Source organism: Cyclopterus lumpus, chromosome 6, assembly GCF_009769545.1.
Source record: "Cyclopterus lumpus isolate fCycLum1 chromosome 6, fCycLum1.pri, whole genome shotgun sequence".
Taxonomy (NCBI): domain Eukaryota; kingdom Metazoa; phylum Chordata; class Actinopteri; order Perciformes; family Cyclopteridae; genus Cyclopterus; species Cyclopterus lumpus.
Genome location: NC_046971.1, coordinates 17,359,601 through 17,379,732, shown reverse-complemented (window position 1 = coordinate 17,379,732; position 20,132 = coordinate 17,359,601). Strand labels below are relative to the sequence as shown.

At 42.6% G+C, this 20,132-nt stretch overlaps 1 protein-coding gene across 2 annotated transcripts in view; it reads left to right on the top strand.

Annotated features, from left to right (window-relative positions):
* The window catches only part of si:dkeyp-19e1.3 (USP6 N-terminal-like protein), a 20,969-nt gene extending 873 nt beyond the window's left edge, over positions 1 to 20,096 (top strand). For both annotated transcript variants that reach the window (XM_034534485.1, XM_034534486.1), the window contains exons 2-14: positions 10,479 to 10,552; positions 11,190 to 11,275; positions 11,485 to 11,524; positions 11,627 to 11,707; positions 11,982 to 12,089; positions 12,183 to 12,292; positions 13,614 to 13,662; positions 15,151 to 15,271; positions 15,636 to 15,730; positions 15,967 to 16,032; positions 16,120 to 16,219; positions 16,913 to 17,065; positions 17,152 to 20,096. In XM_034534485.1, the coding sequence (XP_034390376.1) occupies positions 10,487 to 10,552; positions 11,190 to 11,275; positions 11,485 to 11,524; positions 11,627 to 11,707; positions 11,982 to 12,089; positions 12,183 to 12,292; positions 13,614 to 13,662; positions 15,151 to 15,271; positions 15,636 to 15,730; positions 15,967 to 16,032; positions 16,120 to 16,219; positions 16,913 to 17,065; positions 17,152 to 18,545 (2,469 nt within the window). In that variant the 5' untranslated portion in view covers positions 10,479 to 10,486 and the 3' untranslated portion in view covers positions 18,546 to 20,096. The remainder of the gene's footprint in view (positions 1 to 10,478; positions 10,553 to 11,189; positions 11,276 to 11,484; positions 11,525 to 11,626; positions 11,708 to 11,981; positions 12,090 to 12,182; positions 12,293 to 13,613; positions 13,663 to 15,150; positions 15,272 to 15,635; positions 15,731 to 15,966; positions 16,033 to 16,119; positions 16,220 to 16,912; positions 17,066 to 17,151) is intronic.
* The last annotated feature ends 36 nt before the right edge of the window (positions 20,097 to 20,132 follow it).

The following is a 20,132-nucleotide window of genomic DNA, read 5'->3' as shown; positions in this document are numbered from 1 at the left end:
TGTGTGTGTGTGTGTGTGTGTGTGTGTGTGTGTGTGTGTGTGTGTGTGTGTGTGTGTGTGTGTGTGTGTGTGTGTGTGTGTGTGTGTGTGTGTGTGTGTGTGTGTGTGTGTGTGTGTGTGTGTGTGTGTGTGTGTGTGTGTGTGCGCTCGTGTTCGTGTTCGTTTCAGTCTTGACAGCCTCAAGTTCCGCATTTCAACTAATGCACGCCGGCCACACAGGTCTACGAGACAAGTGTCTGAAACAGGATCTGTGCTTGTGATCGAGATAACATGTGTTTTAATTTATAAAAGGAAACCTGTTTTTCCGTCATTGGAGCAAGCAACCACACAAAACACACACACACACAGCCCTCGGCACAGACCACAGATGCTCCAGCGTCCAACCAGTGAGATACTGGTCTGTATGTGTCATGCCGTGCGTGGTCCCCCTTTGAAAGAATAACGGTGCGTCTCACTGGTTCATACATGGAGTGGGGGAGGTTACAGACAAAACTGAGTGAAAGATCTCCAGCAGGATTTAGCTCTCACCCTCTACCAGATGTCTGGTGGTCATTGTGCTGTCATTTGGGTTTTTGTTTTTAGTGTAATGTAGCAGATGTGCATTTTGCTGTTGCAAGTGCACATTATCTCTCGCACATTTAGATATGCAATGTCATTAGTTGGTGTGCATCATCATTGTTTTGGAGGTAAGGTGAAGGAGACAGATTCATATTTGTTTGTGTGCATACATGTCTGCAATCTGCACAGGATCAAATTAGCTCGGTACAATCAGTCCAGTCTTTCTTTCTTTTTTATAACGATGAGTAATTTTTTCTCATAGCTGTACACGCACACGCCCACACACATATAGCATGGAGTGTTTTTACATATTTATGTTTTCATTGTTGCTATGTTCAGCCTTCAGTATGTGACACACTGCTTGTGGTTTTGAGGAGGAAGCCCCACACCGGAAAGGAGACAGCACGGTCGGTGTACTTTTTCGTGATGCGTATCATGTGAGACGGCCATCATCGACCCGTCCCTCAGCATGTCTTTCCTCCTCCATCGTGTAGCTCTCTTTGCTTCATGTTCTTGCTGGTGTCAAATGGTTTTATTTCTCATCTGAGAGATCAAGTCCCAATGAGTCGACCAAATGTCAGCTTTAATGTGGATGCCCATTAAATGGTGGTTTGATATACAAGATTTGTTCTCCTAAAATGTTTATTGGATCAGCGTACTTATCGTAACATTCTTCTTGAAATATATTTCTTCATCGCCAAATCAAAGAAAAGCCTTTTAAAAGTTTTGGTTTGCAGGAGGAGTTTGATTTTTGAACAGCTACTTCGAGCTGGACAGTTTGACTTTGAAAAAAAATGGGTGCGATTTAAACTTTTTTTTATTTGTAGAAAGCTTTTGAGGGCAATGATCTGACTGCCCTCTCTGATGCCAACAGGATGTGAGCCATGTGAAGCAGAGCATGTGAGCCCCTATTTTGTTTGTATGCCTGTGAATGGGCCTCAGTCAGCAGCAGGAGCCTTTCTTTGTCCTAAGCTGAGTTGGTGAATTCGTTTTTTTTTCATTTTTATACTGTAAATCACTGCATGAAGCATCAAAAGCATTGACATATATGTAATTCCTGGATGAAAGTATTGCAGCAGAATGGCAAATGATATGTTAAGCTTTGGTGACCAAAACTACTGAGGAAAATCATCAATTCAACACGATTCAATAGTTTTACCATTATCAGACCAAATTTACATTTCCTGTATGGTGTATCGTAACTCTTTAATAAGCAGCCTTCATTGTACTCTATTGTGATAATATTATTTCAGCGGAGAGGGATCAATAGCCTTTTTGTCTGCTTGAATAGGGGCTTTATGACAAATGTCAAATGCCTAATGCTGGGTGTCACAAAAAGCACCCGATACCGAAGCCTTTTGTCAACCATTAACAAGACCGAGAGGCTTTAGCCCTGCCGTGTGACTCATGAAATGTCCTTTCAGAGGTTCAGTGTTATCTTTCCCGATGTCTTGGAATCATGGCATTTCCATATCTCTTCTTCTTTTGGTCAGGGTCACAAGGTCCTGGAGCATATCGCAGCGCACACACTGGGTGATAGTCAGGGGTACACACGGACATGTTGTCACATTCACACCTACGTGCTATTTTCGGTTGCAGTTCAACAAACCTGCATGTGTGCAGCCCTACTTGCTACATGAGTTAATCACACTGCACCACCATGTGATGGTTCATTTGATTTGGGCTGTAGAGTGAGCCTCTGCCAGGAGCCGGTGCAACATTTGCACAAGATGAAAATTGTCTATAAATTAGCAAAATCTTTTCCCAACACACTGTAATTAGTCAAAATGTAGGTCACACTTCTGTTGAGACTGAAGTTGGTCACTATGCGATAGTTGGTCATATAGTGATTTGTCTTTTGGCATTTCTATAAAGGCTAAATTAGGCTGATTTGGAATTTCCCCTCTATTATTGTATCTGCTTTGTGTCTCTGTTAGATGGTAAATGAACCTGTACTTGTAAAGCGCTTTTCTTGTCTTCCGACCGCTCAAAGTGCTTTAACACTAGATGACATCATTCACACCCATTCATACACTGACGGGAGGAGCTACGATGCAAGGTTCCACTTTTCCATCAGGACTAACTAACATTCACACACAGTAGGCACAGCTACGGGAGTAATTTTGGGGTTAAGTGTCTTGCCCAAGGATCGGCAGTTCATCCGCTAGCCCATGTCTTGCCCAAGGACATTTACCTCTGATTGAAGGCCACAGTCGCAGATGCCACTTGAGGTGTTTTTTCTCTAAATATTTAACCTCCCTCTATTGTTGAATCAATACAATTCCCCTCCAGTGTCAGGCTGTTCCCTTTACATGTACCAAAATCCTCTGTTTCTGTGCTTGTAAACATCATTTGAACATGAAAACTATGACGACCACATAACCCGTTGTATGTGCATGAGTGAACCTAGCATAATTTCTGCTGAGCTTTTGGCTAGAGAGCAGCAGGTGTTGACCTTTTTTGAATTATTGAATCAGTTTGGCATTGCTGTGATGCGGAACGTTGTCTTGAGCTTGTTGACCGTGACATTTGCATCTCGGTGCAGTGAAGGAGGTTTGCATCACAGAAGGGTTTTTTAAAAGTTTATAAGGATATTTTTGAAAACTGCCATTGAGATATGAGATTTTCGTCAAATGGTACCATTGTGACTCATGAATCCTTTGCAAGGAAGATGATCCATTAATAAGAATGTGCCTTTCTCAGCAGGGTCATGCGGTTTTGTGTTTATACTGTTCCCTTGATATTCCTGTCCTTGGAAATGTGCTACCACTCTGGGAAACAAGGCCTTTCTGGCTGGCCTGAGACTCCAGCATCTCAAACTTTGTGTGGTCATTGTTATATTTAGACGCCCCGAGACAGCAGTAAGGACCAGAGACAGTTCTCAGGCCAGGTCAGATGACGGGTGAGGTGATACAGAGCTCTCCTTCCTCAGATTTAGACTTGTTATTTCCTTTTGTTAAGATGGGGGGAAAAGGTTGGGTAGTTTGGGATGGTGAGGGTTGTTGGTGAATCTGTGTTGTATGTGCTCAGCTTTGGATAAAATGATAAGGCAAAGCGACAGTGGTAATACAGAGTGGAGCAGGACAGAAAAGCCCCTTGGGGACAAAAAGCTATTCTCAGCCATGTGCTTTTTCTCTGGTCCCTGTGCGCTGGATGTTTCACCCATGGGTCACACAGTCTCTGTGTTTCTGCTATTTTCTATGCATAAACACAGATCGTACAGCATACAACAGAATCGGAGGGAGACGGAAGAAGAAGAGACTCGGACAGCAAGAAAGACAAGGAATCTCTTCTTAAGGAGACTTAGTGGCCGGCCATCAAGGCTTCCCAGCTGTTTTCCCTCTGGCCTAATTTGGTATCTTTCTTCTCCCTGTTCCTAAGTTGTTTTTCTAGTTGATATGGTTTCAGAGGTCGCTTCAATCCAGTCAGTATATTAGGTTAGCACACTGTTTGCCACGCTTTGCTGTGAGTCGATAGCCATTATGTACAATTCCTGAGAGGAACCACAGGGTTATGGGGAAACAATTGTCCATTGTCCATGTACCATCACACTTGCAAAACACATGTTTGGTATCATGGGCCTTCAACATTGCCATCCTTCTACTGTCTGGAGGCTGATGGAATTAAAGTGTCTGGGTTATTTTTACATACATATGTCATTCACTGTATGTGCAATGATTGATCATTATGGGCAACGTGCTTGAAGATGGCCAACAAGATAAAATCTGGTATGCGTTTTTGAAGTTATTCACAATTGTGCTTTGTTACTCAAGCTTTGTCAGTTAACTGTATCTCTGAAGTTCCATCTGGACTCCATACCTCCTTTGTTAAAGAAAGAGCGAGCTGTTGAACATCTCCTACCAGTCTGAATAGATTTCCTGTGGGGTGACTTAGTTATACTCTTAGTCAAGAGGGGTTCCCTTCTTGTAACATTAATTTGTTTTTAACTTCCAAATCAGTTATGTGTTAAGAGGAAATGAACACAAAGATCTGTTGAGGGTGGACATGACTACATTCTGATGGAATATGTGAACCAGGGCAGGAGCTACTTTATCAGCAAAAAGGACAAAGAAATCTGTAACATTTCTGATATATTATATATGATACACCATATCATATACCATGCCCCTGCTGAAAATGAAAAAAACAAAAACTCTTTGATCAACCCTCGTCTCTCTGTCCCATTTAAAACTGGAGCTCTGAAGCCATCTGGGACTTCAGACTTCTTCATGTGGAGATTAGAGCCATGTGGTCGCTTGTAAGCGTCCTTCCTTTTTCTGAATTAGAATGATATACTTGTTCTCCCCAATCACCACAAGCCTACAGCATTAAGCTAATGTAATGACTGGGATTATAACGCAGTGCATTACGATACATCCTTTGAAGTTCATTGCCGTGAATTGTGTTAGCCGTAATTACTGAAATAATTAACTACCAACACAGTTGCAAAAGCACTGCATTTAATGTGTTTTATGATATCTTAAGATGGTCTTGTCTAGACACCATAACAATGTCCGAACACATTTGGAAACATAGATGTCATGGGATTTAGGTATACTGGCGACAGACAGAAAAGGACTGAATTACGCATGTGATAAGGTTTGGCTGAGACAACAAGAAACCCCTTGATGTAGAATGCTGTGTCCTTAATTTTAGATTTAAAGACATTTTGAATACAAAGACAAAAGCTTTAAGGACACTTATTTATGAATGATCAAAATGAGATGGTATTTTGATGGCTGGTAATTTCAGTTAATCTCAGCATGTGCAGGACAGTAATACATAGTGATAAACAACACAGATGCATGATTGGAGAGGCACGGTGCGGGAGTAGCTTATGCTCTGTGAGGTTAACCAGGTTGAATGAGTGCATGGTTCTGAGCTGGTCTGATCTCGGAGCGTCCTTTGGCTGACCACGCAGCATTGACTAATCATTCAGTGGTCAAATGAACCAAACATCTGTCGTCTTCTCCTTCGTCACGCCATCAGCAGTTTGGGAAGCTGGTTGGAGTGCCACAAAGATGCTCTCTGAAGAATTTGATCAAATCTTAAAATGACCTAGATAAATCAGTTCCTTGGGGTTTTTAATGCCTACCTGTAAGTAGGATAAAGGCCAGAACTTATTTTTGTTAGACTTTACACACCCTGATTTGGTTTCACTTAGTGGTTTCAGCTCAAGATGTCTGTCCACTGATACAGACACAAATACACCCCCCTCACTATCAGTCCACTATAGCTCACTGTACTCAGAGTTTCCATAGTTGACTACTGCCAGACTCTTCCTAATCTCAGGCTGTCATTCGGATTTTGCTCTTGTATAATCCTCTGCCTTAACTCTCTGACTGCTGCTCAGATCAAGATTGATCATGTCCCAAAAGAAAGATGATTATGGAGAAAGTAAATGCAGAAGTTTATGTAAAAGAGGACATGTGCTTTATTATCACAGTGAAATTGGGTAGAGAGTAAGTGAATATATATATATATATATATATATATATATATATATATATATATATATATATATATATATGTGTGTATATATATATATATATATATACATATATATATTTCAGTGAAACATACTAATTTGAATTAAACGTCATCCGTTCTGCTAATAAGTCTCACTTTATCTTACTTTGTTTAATTTTTGCCACCATTATCTAGCTTACTAGCTTTACACCAGCAAACAGAGTTACTCCTTAAAAGTATTTGTAATAAAATTACTTGGTCAAATTATTCTGAAAATCGTAAGTATGTATGCCTTTCTCCGTGACACTTAAGGCCATGTGGGTCATAGCAGGGCTGAACACGGCGTGAAGATACAATACGTTTAGAGGTAGGACCTTTTGGCGATGAATCAGTAATGGAGGCTTTGACTTCTGCATCTCTGCCTAACACCATGGATGGATGCGAGTGCTGTGCAAGCTGTTTATGGTTACAACAGTGTGCTGAGAACTTATATACGCAAGCTAGATTTAGAGCGCTATGTCATAACAGGAAACGATGTCACAGGGCCTCAGGCTCAAAGTCTTGTATCCTGTGAGCAAGCGGGTTATCAAAATTTAGCCATAGTGGTTTTTTACTGCAGATAAATTGTGCATTAGCCATCTGCAACTCTGTCCCACGGTCCGCTCACTGTCTAAACTGGCTCTCGTATCATTTCCTCACCCCCTTTGCCTCACAATGCCTCCATTTTGAAAGATGTGAAAGGATTGCAATATTTTAATATCGAAGCTGTGAATGCCTGTGTTTAATTTACATCTAAAATTAATATTTTTCTTGCTGTATTTGTTCTCACTCCAGTACTCTCTGTCCCGAGGTGTGACGTTTAACTGTATTTGTTAGATCTCTCTCCCACTCAGTAACCTTCTCTGCTGCTTACTCCCTTTCTTCTCCAGCTTCCATCAGTTTGACCCCCTGATCCCCGCCACAACTAGCCACTTTTCTCTAGCTGTTCAAAGTAAATTTCCTTGATGGCTCACCCATTTAGGAGGGCCTCAGTTGGTGACTCACAAGCAAAAATACCAGTAGTGTTAATGTGAACTGACCACCTTTGGGCATTACTCACGTCTTCAAGGACCAAGTCTGGATAATTTGAAGCTTTGTCTTTTCAAAGTAAGACCCAGTAAAAGAGTAAGACCCATTTGGCTGTCGCAGTTCTTGAACCTGTTGTTAAAGGAGTGGCGGTCACTGGTTTCCTTTTCTTCCTGACCCCAACACAATACTATCAGCAGTCTGGAGGCTCAACACAGGAAATAAGCAGCTGGAACCTAAAGATGAAGCAAAGAGGTTCACAATACCCAACGTGCAGCTTCAATGAAAAACATTTTTCAGAATCACATGACGAACTTCAAGGCCCCTCTAGAGCCTTCAAGTTAGTCATGTTAGACTACCAAGAGTCTCCCAACTCTTGGCCTTTTAACATTATTCATCTGTGAAATGACAATTATAGCTAGGGAAAGAAAATACAATGTTATTTTATGATAATGGTATCCAGCTGCAGAACCACAGCCCTAATTATTGGTTTGGCCTTTCTAAGTATTTATGACCCATATATATTCAAATAACTAGATGACACAAACAGGAGTTCAACACAACGTTTCACATTCATTGTGATGTGCAAAGATTATGTTATTGAGACATCACTTTGATACTTAATACTTTTAACCCTTGATATTTACCTTCTTTTTAGATAGATAGATAAGTACTTTATTGATCCCCTAAGGGAAATTCAGGATCCAAGTAGCTCCAAACATCACACAAACATAGGGCCAACATAGCCAGTAGTCAGTGAAAAAGTGTCAGTGTAAACAGTAAGTAAGTATGTTGATTTTACGCTGTTGAGTAAAATATGCTGACACCTAGAACAACCTGAAATAGGTTTGACCTGAGATGAATAAGAAAAAGGGTAAATTGTAAAAAGGAAAGCATCGAACAGCAGAGGCCATTCGTTCAGTGGTCTGGTTTCACTAGCCACCTGTTGGACAAGAGACTCGGCTGTTGTTTTGATGGAGAAGACTGGATGCTGGTCCTTTGGGGGTCAGATGTATATGGCAGAAGGACTTGGTACCTGATGAAAAGCATAAAATAAAGCTTTGGTTTTACCTTCTCACTCCCTGACCTGTACACTCTGCTTATCCCTTTTCTTCTTCACACCTTTGTATAACCGGAACGTCCCACCTGCAGTTTAGGTAAAGATAGTTTTAGAGAGCTATCAAATCTGAACCAAAACATAAATGATTTTAAACATTTTTATTTAACATTTCGCATGAAATGTGTCGTCTTCAGCACAAGGCATAAGGGTCTCTCTGTGAGGTGGCAGGGGCCACACACCTGTTGCTGCAAGGCATTTCAGACGTGCATACCGCCTGAGGCCTCAGCCGGTTACACATGTTGTCGAACGTCAGTGAAAGTATTCCTCAGTCGGGCCATTTGTTGCATTGGCCTCTTCTGTAGAGTTTCCCTTATAGCCTGTGGCCTGTGATTTTGGAGTGTCACAACTGGCAATTCATTTAGTTAATTATATATTATTTCATATGTTGTACATCATCTGACAATTTAAAGTGTTTACTTGTATTTAAAATGGTCTTCTCTTGGTCATCTGTCCAGCATTTAAGGTTTTGGCATGATGACAAAGGCTTTGTTTTCTATCCTGTTGCTTAACCAGCTGCTACAGTACAGTGGGTTTTGTATCCCTTTCTTTCTACTGGCATATTCGTCATATCCAAACATCACTTTGAGATGCTGGTCTGGCAAATGAGAAGTGAGGCTGTTCTTTCTTGGGGGATTATTCAACCCTGACAACTGCGAAACAGCCGAGGCCGCTGCCAGAGCTCATCACCCCCAGAAGGCTTGAGGCAGGCTTAGAGAACCAGACTCGGGTCAGGGAGGGGTTGTACTGCGAGAAGGGGGGGCTCCAGGACCACCAGAGTTTTTGGTCTCATCAAGGACTCTGGCCTCAGTTGTCCACTTCTCTGTTGCTTTCCTCATGGGCTCAGGTCAGTCTGTCACCTCTGTATTGTATTATGAGTTAGTAACAGTACAGATGTTCTCACTCACTCACTCACTCACTCACGCACGCACGCACGCACGCACGCACGCACGCGCGTTATAGAAATAAAGTCCCATGGCCATGACTGTCACTCTGTGTCACACTTTATACATGCCTTAAATGACCCACTATGTCTTCTTGTGTTTAACGCTCAAATAGCTTTGAAATAACACACATCAATATAAACATGCGTTCTTTATCTCTTTACGTACTTTTTCCATTGGTTTGAGGTTAAAAGTGATTATTAATAACAAAGTATTAAACCTGTCTGTGTCCAGAAACACGCCAATTAGTTGTTTTCCACAGCATTTTTGCATTTCATGATCAAGGAGGGGAAAAATGAGAGTTAATCTAAATCCGTCTGTTCATCAGTCTTACCTGAGCTGGAGGAATGCTACATTTTACAATTAAAATGTTGAACTTTTTTAAAGATGAGGAAAAAGCCCTCAGCAGCCAATGACAATCACATCATACATCCGCAACAAAATCAGGTCAAACATGAGGATCCAAGTTTTCACGTTTTTAAATGTTTTTTTTTTTTCTTTAAGAATTTTTTTCAACAATTTTGATATGAATTGTAATCATTCTTCTTTTTGAATACCACTGCTTGCTAATCAAGTGAGCTTTTAAAGAGCATAAATACAAAATGTTTAGTGTTTATCACTAATTATAACTTCAGACTGAGAATCAGTGACCTCAAGCTGAGGTCTAGCACTTTGTGAGCCGAAGCTCTGGCCACACTAACGGGAAGTTGCTGACTGCTTGCCAGCATGCTAAGTACAATGTGTCTCTCAATAATGTGTATGATTTGTCAGAAGTGTTTCTGTTCTTTTTGGGGTTTGGTGATGGATAAGTGAGTAAGAAAGTACGTAATGATGAGCTGACGTCATGATGAGGTATGGAAAGGAGAGCATCGTGTGGTCTTTTTCATCACAGGGGATAAGATGACACCGCCTCAAATGATGGCGGTGTACCCACCACTAGCATTAAGTATTCACATCTGTAGGTCAGAACTCATTTAACAACGCCGAGTGTTCTTTAGTAACACTGAAATCCTTCCAGCTTAACACTGATCTGTAGTTGATCTGCACTCTGACCTCAGCTTGAACAGATAATTTGTTCTTCTCATCTTTATACACTCAGCTAGCTTAAAACAATACGTTCAGTCAGAAAATGTCCATTCATAATCTATGCCTAAAAAGGGTTTTGCTCCTGTTATCAGTAATGTGATCATGTCACCATATTCCACACAAACAACTAATAAATCAACCAACTGCAGTGTCTTATAAACACTTATACTCTGTCATATTGAAATGGTTTATGCCAATTCTGATCATCATGAATGCCTTTTGTGTTTGCCTGCTTCTAGATTTTGACATGAAGAAGGACATAGACACATTGATAGCAGAGGAACGCACTGACATCATCTCTAAATATGACAAGGTAAGTCTGTGCGAAGGGTTACCATCACCTAATGATGACTATTCTCATATATTTATAATAATCAGAATATATATGCACAAAATCAACAACCTGTCATGGCCCAGTTGGCGCCACAGCTGAGCATTTTCCTGCAGTTTCTTTGGGACCAATTTCAACCACTGCAAAAGATCAGGCGCAGATGGTGTAACACGGATTGGATCAACTATATATATGAAAGTCTTCATATAGTTGATCCAATCTAAAAAGTAAACTCGGGATTCTTTGGAACATAATATTTCCTCCAAGAAGGGCAGTAACGGTGCATCTACGTAACACCAACACAGGGGAGTTGATGGTCTGAGTGAAGCTCTGCGATGTGTGAACCCAGAGAAGATTCATGACCAACAGGGAGTGTAAATGATTAATTCATACTAGGAATGCTCAATTAATGACAGCAACTTTGGTGTGTGTGTAGTTTACAAACCACTTTGAAACGTTAAGGAAAAGGGAACTACCCGTAAAAGAGAAGACCGTGTTTACTGTAGTTTTGATAACAAAAATTATGTTATCACGGTTGCTGTGCACATAAGCACCATCGTAAGTCACCTCTAAACTGTTTATTTTGCATATTAGGAGTTATGGTATGTGGTTGTTTCAGGGCAGACCGGAGGGTATCAACATTGACCCATGGGAGGATGCTGACTACAGCATCTATAAGGTCACTGACCGCTTCGGCTTCCTGCAGTAAGTTACCCGACTTAATGCTCTGACCGCTTCCTTGTAGTCATTTCAATTCTAGGAGAACACCTTTGTTTGTATATAGATGTATGTCCCTCTTCCTGCTTTATCTTTCTCACATTATGCTGATGCATTATATTAGTGCCAAACTCCAATTACCCTCTCGATGTCCAGACTTCTAATACATGCTGTGTATCTCTGCTTTTTCTCTCCAGTGAGGAAGAGCTGCCGACACCCAGTGCGCTTGAAGAGAAGGTATCCATTCTTAACCTGCGTAGCAAGGTTGACCTAGCATGTGATTATATGTATGCCTTTTCACATATGGACCACATGTGTGTTCGTCTTTCCTCTCCCCAGCAAAAGCATCAGGAGATAGAGCGCGTGGAGAAATGGCTGAAGATGGTGAAGAAGTGGGACAAGTACAAGAACAGTGAAAAGGTGTGTAACTCCACACTGGTGGAGAAAATGCAAGAGAGGGCTAAATTAAAACGGAACGTTGGCATATCCATAACTATTTGATGTATTATTTCTGCTTCTGTTAATAATCTGTTTTCCATTTCCGTTTTAACCACAGTGTACTCCCTTAAGCCCCTCCTCTCCGGTCTAGACAGTTAAAGCAAGCACATAAGGGCCCGTGATGAGTCCTTGTCGTTCCGGAGAGCGTTGTGGTTTCTTTATGTTTAGAGACTCCCATGTGTCATGTGTGTTTCAGTTGGTGAAGCGTGTGTATAAAGGCATCCCTCTGCAGCTGAGAGGACAGGCCTGGGCCTTGCTTTTGGACATAGAGAAAGTCAAACAAGATAACGTCGGAAAATATGAGGTATGAATCTTAAAAGGGATGAATATCCTTCTAAGATATGGACACTGTGAAATTCTGATTGCTTTTATAACCTATTTTGTTTCTATCCTCCAGAGAATGAAGCTGCAGGCTCGTTATTTCTCCGAAGAGATCAAACAGATAGACTTGGACGTCAACAGAACCTTCAGGAACCACATCATGTTTATGGACCGCTTTGGAGTCAAGTGAGTTCTCAGCTTCACTTCACAGAAAGCTGCATTGCACGGCTTGTATTTCAGATCATCTTGCCAAACACACTACCAACGTGACTGCAGATCATGTACAACTACTTCTATGACCTTTAGCCTGTAAAATCATTGACACAGTTTAGGTAGTTTTCATAACAATTATCTTTAACCCCTTTTGTGACATATGAGTGTCTCCAAAGTTCTTGTTTATATTTTCTTCCTCACCATGTTCAAGTTTTCCCTTAAGTTTACACAGAGTGTGACCTCTGGCTTGAATTCGGTGGAAGCCCCCGACACACGTGCACACACACACACACATACACACACACACACGCACAAAGCGGTGGGTTCCTCCTGTGTTTTATTAGCCTTCCTGTCAGTGCATGAAGCCCCACAGGAAATGGCATTTCAACAGAAATGTGCACCGACATCAAGTGTACATGTACAGTATATAACACCATTGCCACATCGATATAATGCTAATATATTAAATAATATTATAATAATATATTAAATGTATACATTAAATGAGCCTCAGATCATAGTTGTCTCCCACAACTGTGTTCTGAAAGCTACAAAGAGCGCTCTTTGTAACGTACTTCCCCTTCAATTCAAAGCCACGGGTCCAAACAGACCAAAACAACGCTCCATCCTGCTTGGCTGCTCACTCCTTCCCTGCAGGTCAACAGCTGTCTCACTCACACCGAGACACTGACGGCTATTTCTAGCTGCTTTTCCTGTCTCCGTTTTTTAAGACATGTATTTATGATGGAGGCTTGGAGGGGAGACACCCTCTCACATCAACATTATTTTGTTAATGCCACTTCTAAACTGAATACCCCACCACACACAAACACACACACACAGCTGTTAATTACACTAAAACTGCAGTTTGTTTTCCACGGTGCAGATTCAGGAGAAAAACAAAGGCAGCGTCATTGAGTCTTTATGCTGAAACGCAGATGTGTCAGTCCGTTGATTCAATGTAAATTTCACCTTTTTTTATTACCACTGGATTGCTGCCTTTCATGAATCTGTTTTGAGCAAGACAATCAATTTTACTTAAACACAACAATGAACATAAAAACAGGACCACTGGGTAGAGAGACAGACTATGTGCACACACATTTATACAAACGCTACCAGAAATATTTGCAGCTGATTGATGGAGTTAATTTGGGGATGAGGTGGTTGAGAAATCATTATTCATGTGGCCTCTGGGAATTTTCATGGAACAAACTCCACTGCACTCGGACTCGATTGTTGCTAAGAAACCACTTCCTCATTTTAACAGGTTGTTTCTCTGTTCCCTCTCTAGGCAGCAGGCGCTGTTTCACGTACTAGCCGCGTACTCTGTCTACAACACGGTAAGTGTGTTTGTGTGTGCAGAAGTGCAGTTGTATGCCTGGCTGTGTGTTACATAACATAGAAGAGTATTGCGTACACCGGCTGCAAAGTAAAGCAGCACGTCGGCGGTGCAACAGTTCACAAAGTGCGTTACTTCCCATACAGCAAAGGAAAGCCCGAGCACTCTAAACCCGTCTGTCCCCATTCTTGTTTTCGAGCCTTTGGTGAGATCTTTTATTTATGAGTGTGGTGCTGCCTGAATGTAAAGCAACCCAGTGTAACAGTCAGACCACTAGTGAACCCACCTACACGCTCGTTGTTGGGTCAGGTTCTCCTTTGACGTCATTTAACACTGTCGAACATTACAGACGTAACATTTTGTTCCGCCTCAAGTACTGATTTGTCATAATAGCCAAAACCAGGCAGTTTCATCCTTTTTATTTACAATTATTTTTTGTCTTTGCTGTAAAATGCAGTTGTAGATGCTGAGGTTAGACATACTGATGATTACTTGCATCTGCTTTAAAGTCCTTCTGTACTTTCTCCACCACAAGAGTTTGTGTCTCCAGAATTTACAACTAAGTGGGAATTCTCTGCGTCAACACATGTTTACTAAAATAAAGCAAATGCATGTGTCATAACAAATGCATCTGGATTAATCGGTATATGATAATTCTCGTATAAGCACAGATTGCTGTCGTCTGGTAGGGATAGAAGTATTACAGTACAGTACATTACATCTCCCCACACATGAACAAAGTCCAAGTCTTTTTTTTCTGATTGGGCTCTGTCGTCGGTTCCTGTGCCGCAGAGGTGTTGTAGCCAGAGGAAACGGGCATGTGCTGTTCCCTTTTTCCTTTCCCCCCCTTCACACACTGCTCAGAAGAAACTGGGTCAGTAGAAGAGAGACAGAGAAGGGGGGTGGGGGGGGGGTGTATGTGTTTGTCCTTTTGCCTATGAGAGGATGGAGAAGAATGCTGAGAATGTGTAGTTTAACCTCAGTGTAATCGTGAATATGTGTTCTGTGTTTCCTTGAAAGGACGCTTTGGAATGTCCATTTCTGGCTGCACAATAAATCGGCCTTAATATGGACAAATACCAAGTGTGTGTCTAGTTTTGTGTATCTGTGCTTGCCAAGGGCGATGTGTTTAGCGTAAATCATTGAATCATTGTGGAGTCAAATTGGCGCTAATTCAAGTTGAAGACATGACATTACTGAGAATGTATTTTGGGCTTCAGTAAATATTTGAACAACCTCTGGTAAAAGTGTTTATAATACTGTAGCTGCATGTACAGTAGGTCCTTGTGTGCAGTGTATCCACACACATCCAGAGTCTGGCTTCAGACCACATCAGACATTCAGGTGCACTCATATCTCGGCCTCTGTCTGTCTGTCTGTGTGTGTGTGTGTGTGTGTGTGTGTGTGTGCATGCTCTATTAAATTATGAATAATTCCTCATTTGGCCATCCTGTTAAATCGAACCTGTCTCTGCTCCCGTGTCCCTCAGGAGGTGAGCTACTGCCAGGGGATGAGTCAGATCGCTGCCATTTTGCTCATGTACCTGAATGAGGAAGAGGCCTTCTGGGCTCTGTCCCAGCTCCTCACCAACATCAAGCATGCCATGCATGGTGAGAGACGGAGGAAGAAATGAAGACGGACATAAAACAAAGCACAGCTCATAATATTAGACCTATCAAATATAATAACTCTTCTCTGAAAAGGACACGTGTGTGCGAGTTATGAAACTGTAATATGTTTAATTCTACCTCATATGAGCCTTTTCAATTGGATATTTCTTTACATACAGTTTGACAACTTTCAATACACATTTTCGTATGATATTGCGACAATGTTGACTCCATAGAAACACAGGTGTCCAGAATTATTTCATAGAACCACAGCAAATTCACCAAATTGTTCTCAGTGACCTTGATCAAGTCATGTAAGAGTGGAAATACTTTGGCTCATTTTTATTTTGTATTGCTGTGCTAGGGTTCTTCATCCCAGGATTTCCCAAACTGCATCGTTTCCAGGCCCACTATGAGCTGATCCTCTCCAAGATGCTGCCAAAGCTGAAGAAACACCTGGTAAGTTAAAGTACATCTGTACGATGCTTTCTGTCCATGCAAGAGACGTGGGGCGGAGGTCGTGGGCTGCAGTCAGATTATTTGGGTCATTTCTCATAATTTGTCATTTCTGTTGCAAAAGGCCACGTGTTCAGAATGTTACTGCAAGTCCAAGAGTCAGAACTGGAAAGTAAGATTCATAACCGATTATGTGGAGTGACTATATAGACTATCCCTCGTTACTTCCTGCCCCACAGGACAAAGAGCAGATGTCAACAGGAATTTACACCACCAAATGGTTTTTGCAGTGCTTCATTGATAGAGTGAGTATTGAACTGCATTCATCTTCTTCCCTGTACATACAGTATCTAGTGCCAAACACATTCTGCATTGAATTTCATTAATAACAGACCCCGTTCACCCTTACCCTGCGTTTATGGGACATCTACATGATGGAGGGAGAGAAGACGCTAACTGCCATGGCTTATACAACCCTCAAGTTACACAAGAGTGAGTACGAGTATGAGTATGATTATGTTATCTCACGTGCCGGGAGTGCAGTGCTGAACAAGTCAAACCAGTCTCATGCCCATGTTGCTATACCAGTGAGCGTTGCTTTGCATGCTGCCTCTCGCTTGGCTGCCTCCTAACTTGCTTACATAATGCAAGTGGGCAGTTGCTGTGGAGAAGAATCAAAAGCTGACTTTTCATTGGACGCCTGCACGAGCATCGCCTCAGCGCGGTTGTATTCTTTTGACGAGGCACTTATTTACTTTGTGTCTTTTAAAGTTAGGCCTGTGCTGAAGTCTTTTAACAATATCATTTCTATTCATGGTTCGTATCACAGAGTTTACTTGACATTTAACCTCCATAGACTAGCATCACCGTGTGTGTGTGTGTGTGTGTGTGTGTGTGTGTGTGTGTGTGTGTGTGTGTGTGTGTGTGTGTGTGTGTGTGTGTGTGTGTGTGTGTGTGTGTGGTGTGTGTGTGTGTGTGTGTGTGTGTGTGTGTGTGTGTGTGTGTGTGTGTGTGTGTGTGTGTGTGTGTGTGTGTGTGTGTGTGTGTGTGTGTGTGTGTGTGTGTGTGTGTGTGTGTGTGTGTGTGTGTGTGTGTGTGTGTGTGTGTGTGTGTGTGTGTGTGTGTGTGTGTGTGTGTGTGTGTGTGTGTGTGTGTGTGTGTGTGTGTGTGTGTGTGTGTGTGTAGAGCGCTTGCAGAAGCTTCCATTAGAGGACCTGAGGGAGTTTCTTCAGGAGCAGGTAGCTGTTTCTTTCTTCTTGCCTGATGATGTGGTGGTGGAACAGTTACAAGCTGCTATGTCTGAACTCCGCAGTAAGAAATTGGACCAACCGCCTCCAGGTGCAGTTGTTTTCTTTTACTCTATTTTTTATTTGCTACATTTACAACCTAAAGTAACACGATTACATCTCTTTCCTTTTTTTTAGGCAAGTCAGAAGAGCAGCCAAAGAAACCTCTGGGTCAAGAGAGACCAGTTCTGCCACTGCATTCTGACTCTCCTCTGGAGGTCAAAGTAAATATGCAGCCCCCCAGCCAACCCAATACAGAGGCCCAGCAAACAGATAGCATCACCCTACACCAGACCCCTTCTTCTGCGGAGCCCCAGGACTCGAGAACTCCTCCTCTGCCTTCATCTGACCCGGTTGTAGTCCACACGCAAGGAACACCTTCTCCTTTGAGGCCTTGCAGAGCACCTCCATTACCTCCAAAAGCACACAAACCCTGTGCTGAGGTCGGATCGGACAGAGATGTAAATAAATTGCTTCCAGAGGTTAGCCGGACCGAAGATGTCGGAAAACAGGAGGGCCAGCCTGGACACCCTGAGACCCAGGAAGAGCCGGTGGATTGGCCTCCCCCTTACTTCGAAGCTCTTGCTGTGCAGACTGTGGAGGAGTTCATGGACCTTCCAGATCTGCCACCTCCACCTTTCTTTTACACTGAGCAGAATGACCAAAGGCGTCTGGAGAGTGAATCACACCGCCTAGGGACTGGGACGGGCTCAGAGACCCAGCGGCGCTCTCCTTCTCCTCGCTCAGCCTCACCACTGGTCACTCAAATGAAGCTATCGCCAAAACCATGTCCAAAACCACCCACGTCGCTTCATCTTGCACAGAAAGAACCTCCTCCCTCAAAGCCTTCCTCTCACCGTGCCTTCACCACTTCCTCCTCTCCCAGACTTCCCCTTCCCCCTAAGCCAACCAAGTTCCCAGTCTCTCTCTGCGTCCCGGTGCCCACTGGAGACCGACGACCCTCCAACACCTCCCAGTATGACAACCTTTCTGAGGCTGATGAAGAAGACCGCTTCCTGGAGAGGCTGCTTGGCTCCACGCCTGAGGAGATTCCAATCATGCCCAGCAATGGCCGACACACCACTGGCCGAGATTATGACCCTGCTCTCTACCCTCTGCCTCCACCTCCTGTGTTCATCCCTCCTTCGCCCTCTCCTATCCCTCCCTCGCTGTGCGGTCTCTCCAGTTTGCCTCAGGAGCCAGAATATGAAGGAGAGGACAGCTGGGTGCAGGACTCAATCATCCCCCCTCCTCCAGCGAATTTTGCTGACAGACTCACGCCCTTCCAGCGTAGTGCTGCCAGCTGTTCAGACACACACAGAGACACCTCACCCGGTTACTCTAAGCCTTTCTCTCGGGGCCCCAGGGACCATTCTGCTTTCCCAGCCCCACTGTTGTACACCGGTTCTCCCCCAGGCCACTCCAGGCCCTCAGGACAGTCAGCAGTAGGAGTGCCCTTGGTCCAATGCAGCCCAGACTTTTGCAGGATGCCTCCAGGGGGTCAGCAACTGCCCAAATCGGTGACCTTCTAAAGTTTCCACTTATTTTTCCAAGTGTCACTGAGAATGCCAATATGAATCAAACTGTTAAGGCTTGACTAGTTTTCAAAGCCATTTAAGAGGTGAAAGGCCGTGTGTGCTGTGTGTGTGTGTGTGTGGACGTGTGCTCTTTCATTGATGTACAGATGCATGTGATGCTTGCACCTTTTTTTTTTTTTGGAAAGGGCAGTTACCTTTTCTATGTATCAAGCTTGTATTTAAAACTGCTCTCTGCTACATGTTTGCTGCACAAAAAGTGAGCGTATTTACTGACCTGCTCTCGGTCCACCGTTAGTCATCGCTAGTTCGTTTTAATTTAGTTCCAACAGACGTGTCTTAACCTGGTCGCAGTGCACTGAGGCGACTAGCACCAGGGCTTCTGAGGAGGCAGACTAAGGGCATCTTTGCTGAAGCACCCAGAGCCTGTACAGTTATACAGCTTTTACGGTAAACTGTGATACTTAACAGTATATCAAGCTGTAATGGGTAACTGTTCATACGACAGTTTCTTTACTGTATCTTAAGGTAAATACTTGATAAAACCAGTTTGTACCAATGCAGTTTGCATGCTAAAGTTGTGACCACCAGCAACAGGAAAGACATGGTACAAAATGTCTCTGCTGTAAATAAGGAACATAGTTACATTCACATGAAGCCCGCTCAGTTCCTTTTATTTCCCCCCCCTCCCCTCCCCGGTCCCCGCCGCAGTGGGTATGTTGCTGCTCTTTTGTTTTAGATTGACTTGGTTTCAGTATCTGTTTGTCTTACACTTGATTTCACAGCAATAATGTACTGTTGGATGTATATAAACATGAATATGTTGTGACTGTAAGACTTAACAGGATTTCATGAATATGACATATTGCCAGCACAGAGCTACAGTAAACATGCTGATCCCAATATTTATAAAGAGCAGCTCCATCTGGTGGTCAGAAGTGTTACAGATTAACAGCAACTGACTTCAAGCTCTAAAATAAAGTCCTTGTATTTAAGCGCACGTCCAGTGACGAGGCTTTTGGGAAGACAAACGCTTCCAATGACGCCTATTTATGATTGTACATAGTAAGCTAGACTTAAGATTACAAGGACAGACCCTGTATTACTGCTCTATATTGTCTCGGAGCAGGGAAAGAAAAATTCATATGCACACGTATTATTTTAGTGACAATTTATTTAAATTGCTTGGTGCAAAAGATCTTGAGAAATGGAAGTTTGAGCCATAACTTGTACAATGACCTAATAGTCAAACATGTTTATATTGTTACATCATATACTGTGTCTAAACATCGCTTTTGTCTTTTGCACTGACCTTTGTTATTACCAAGAGGTTCCAGGTTATTGGTTAGTAGTTTTAACAGATGTTTGACGGTGTGTTCATGAACTTTGGTCTTGCTGCTGCGATTCTTACGCAAGAACTGGAACCTCGAGTATTTAGTCATGTGACCTTTTTATGAAGCTGGTTGACATCAGTGATGCTGGGGCTCGGACCAAAGCTTATGTACACTTATGCAACTACTTCTGAGTTTTATAAAGAGCTAAATCGTTGTTGTCCTTCGTCTTCTTTCCCACAGATACAATCCA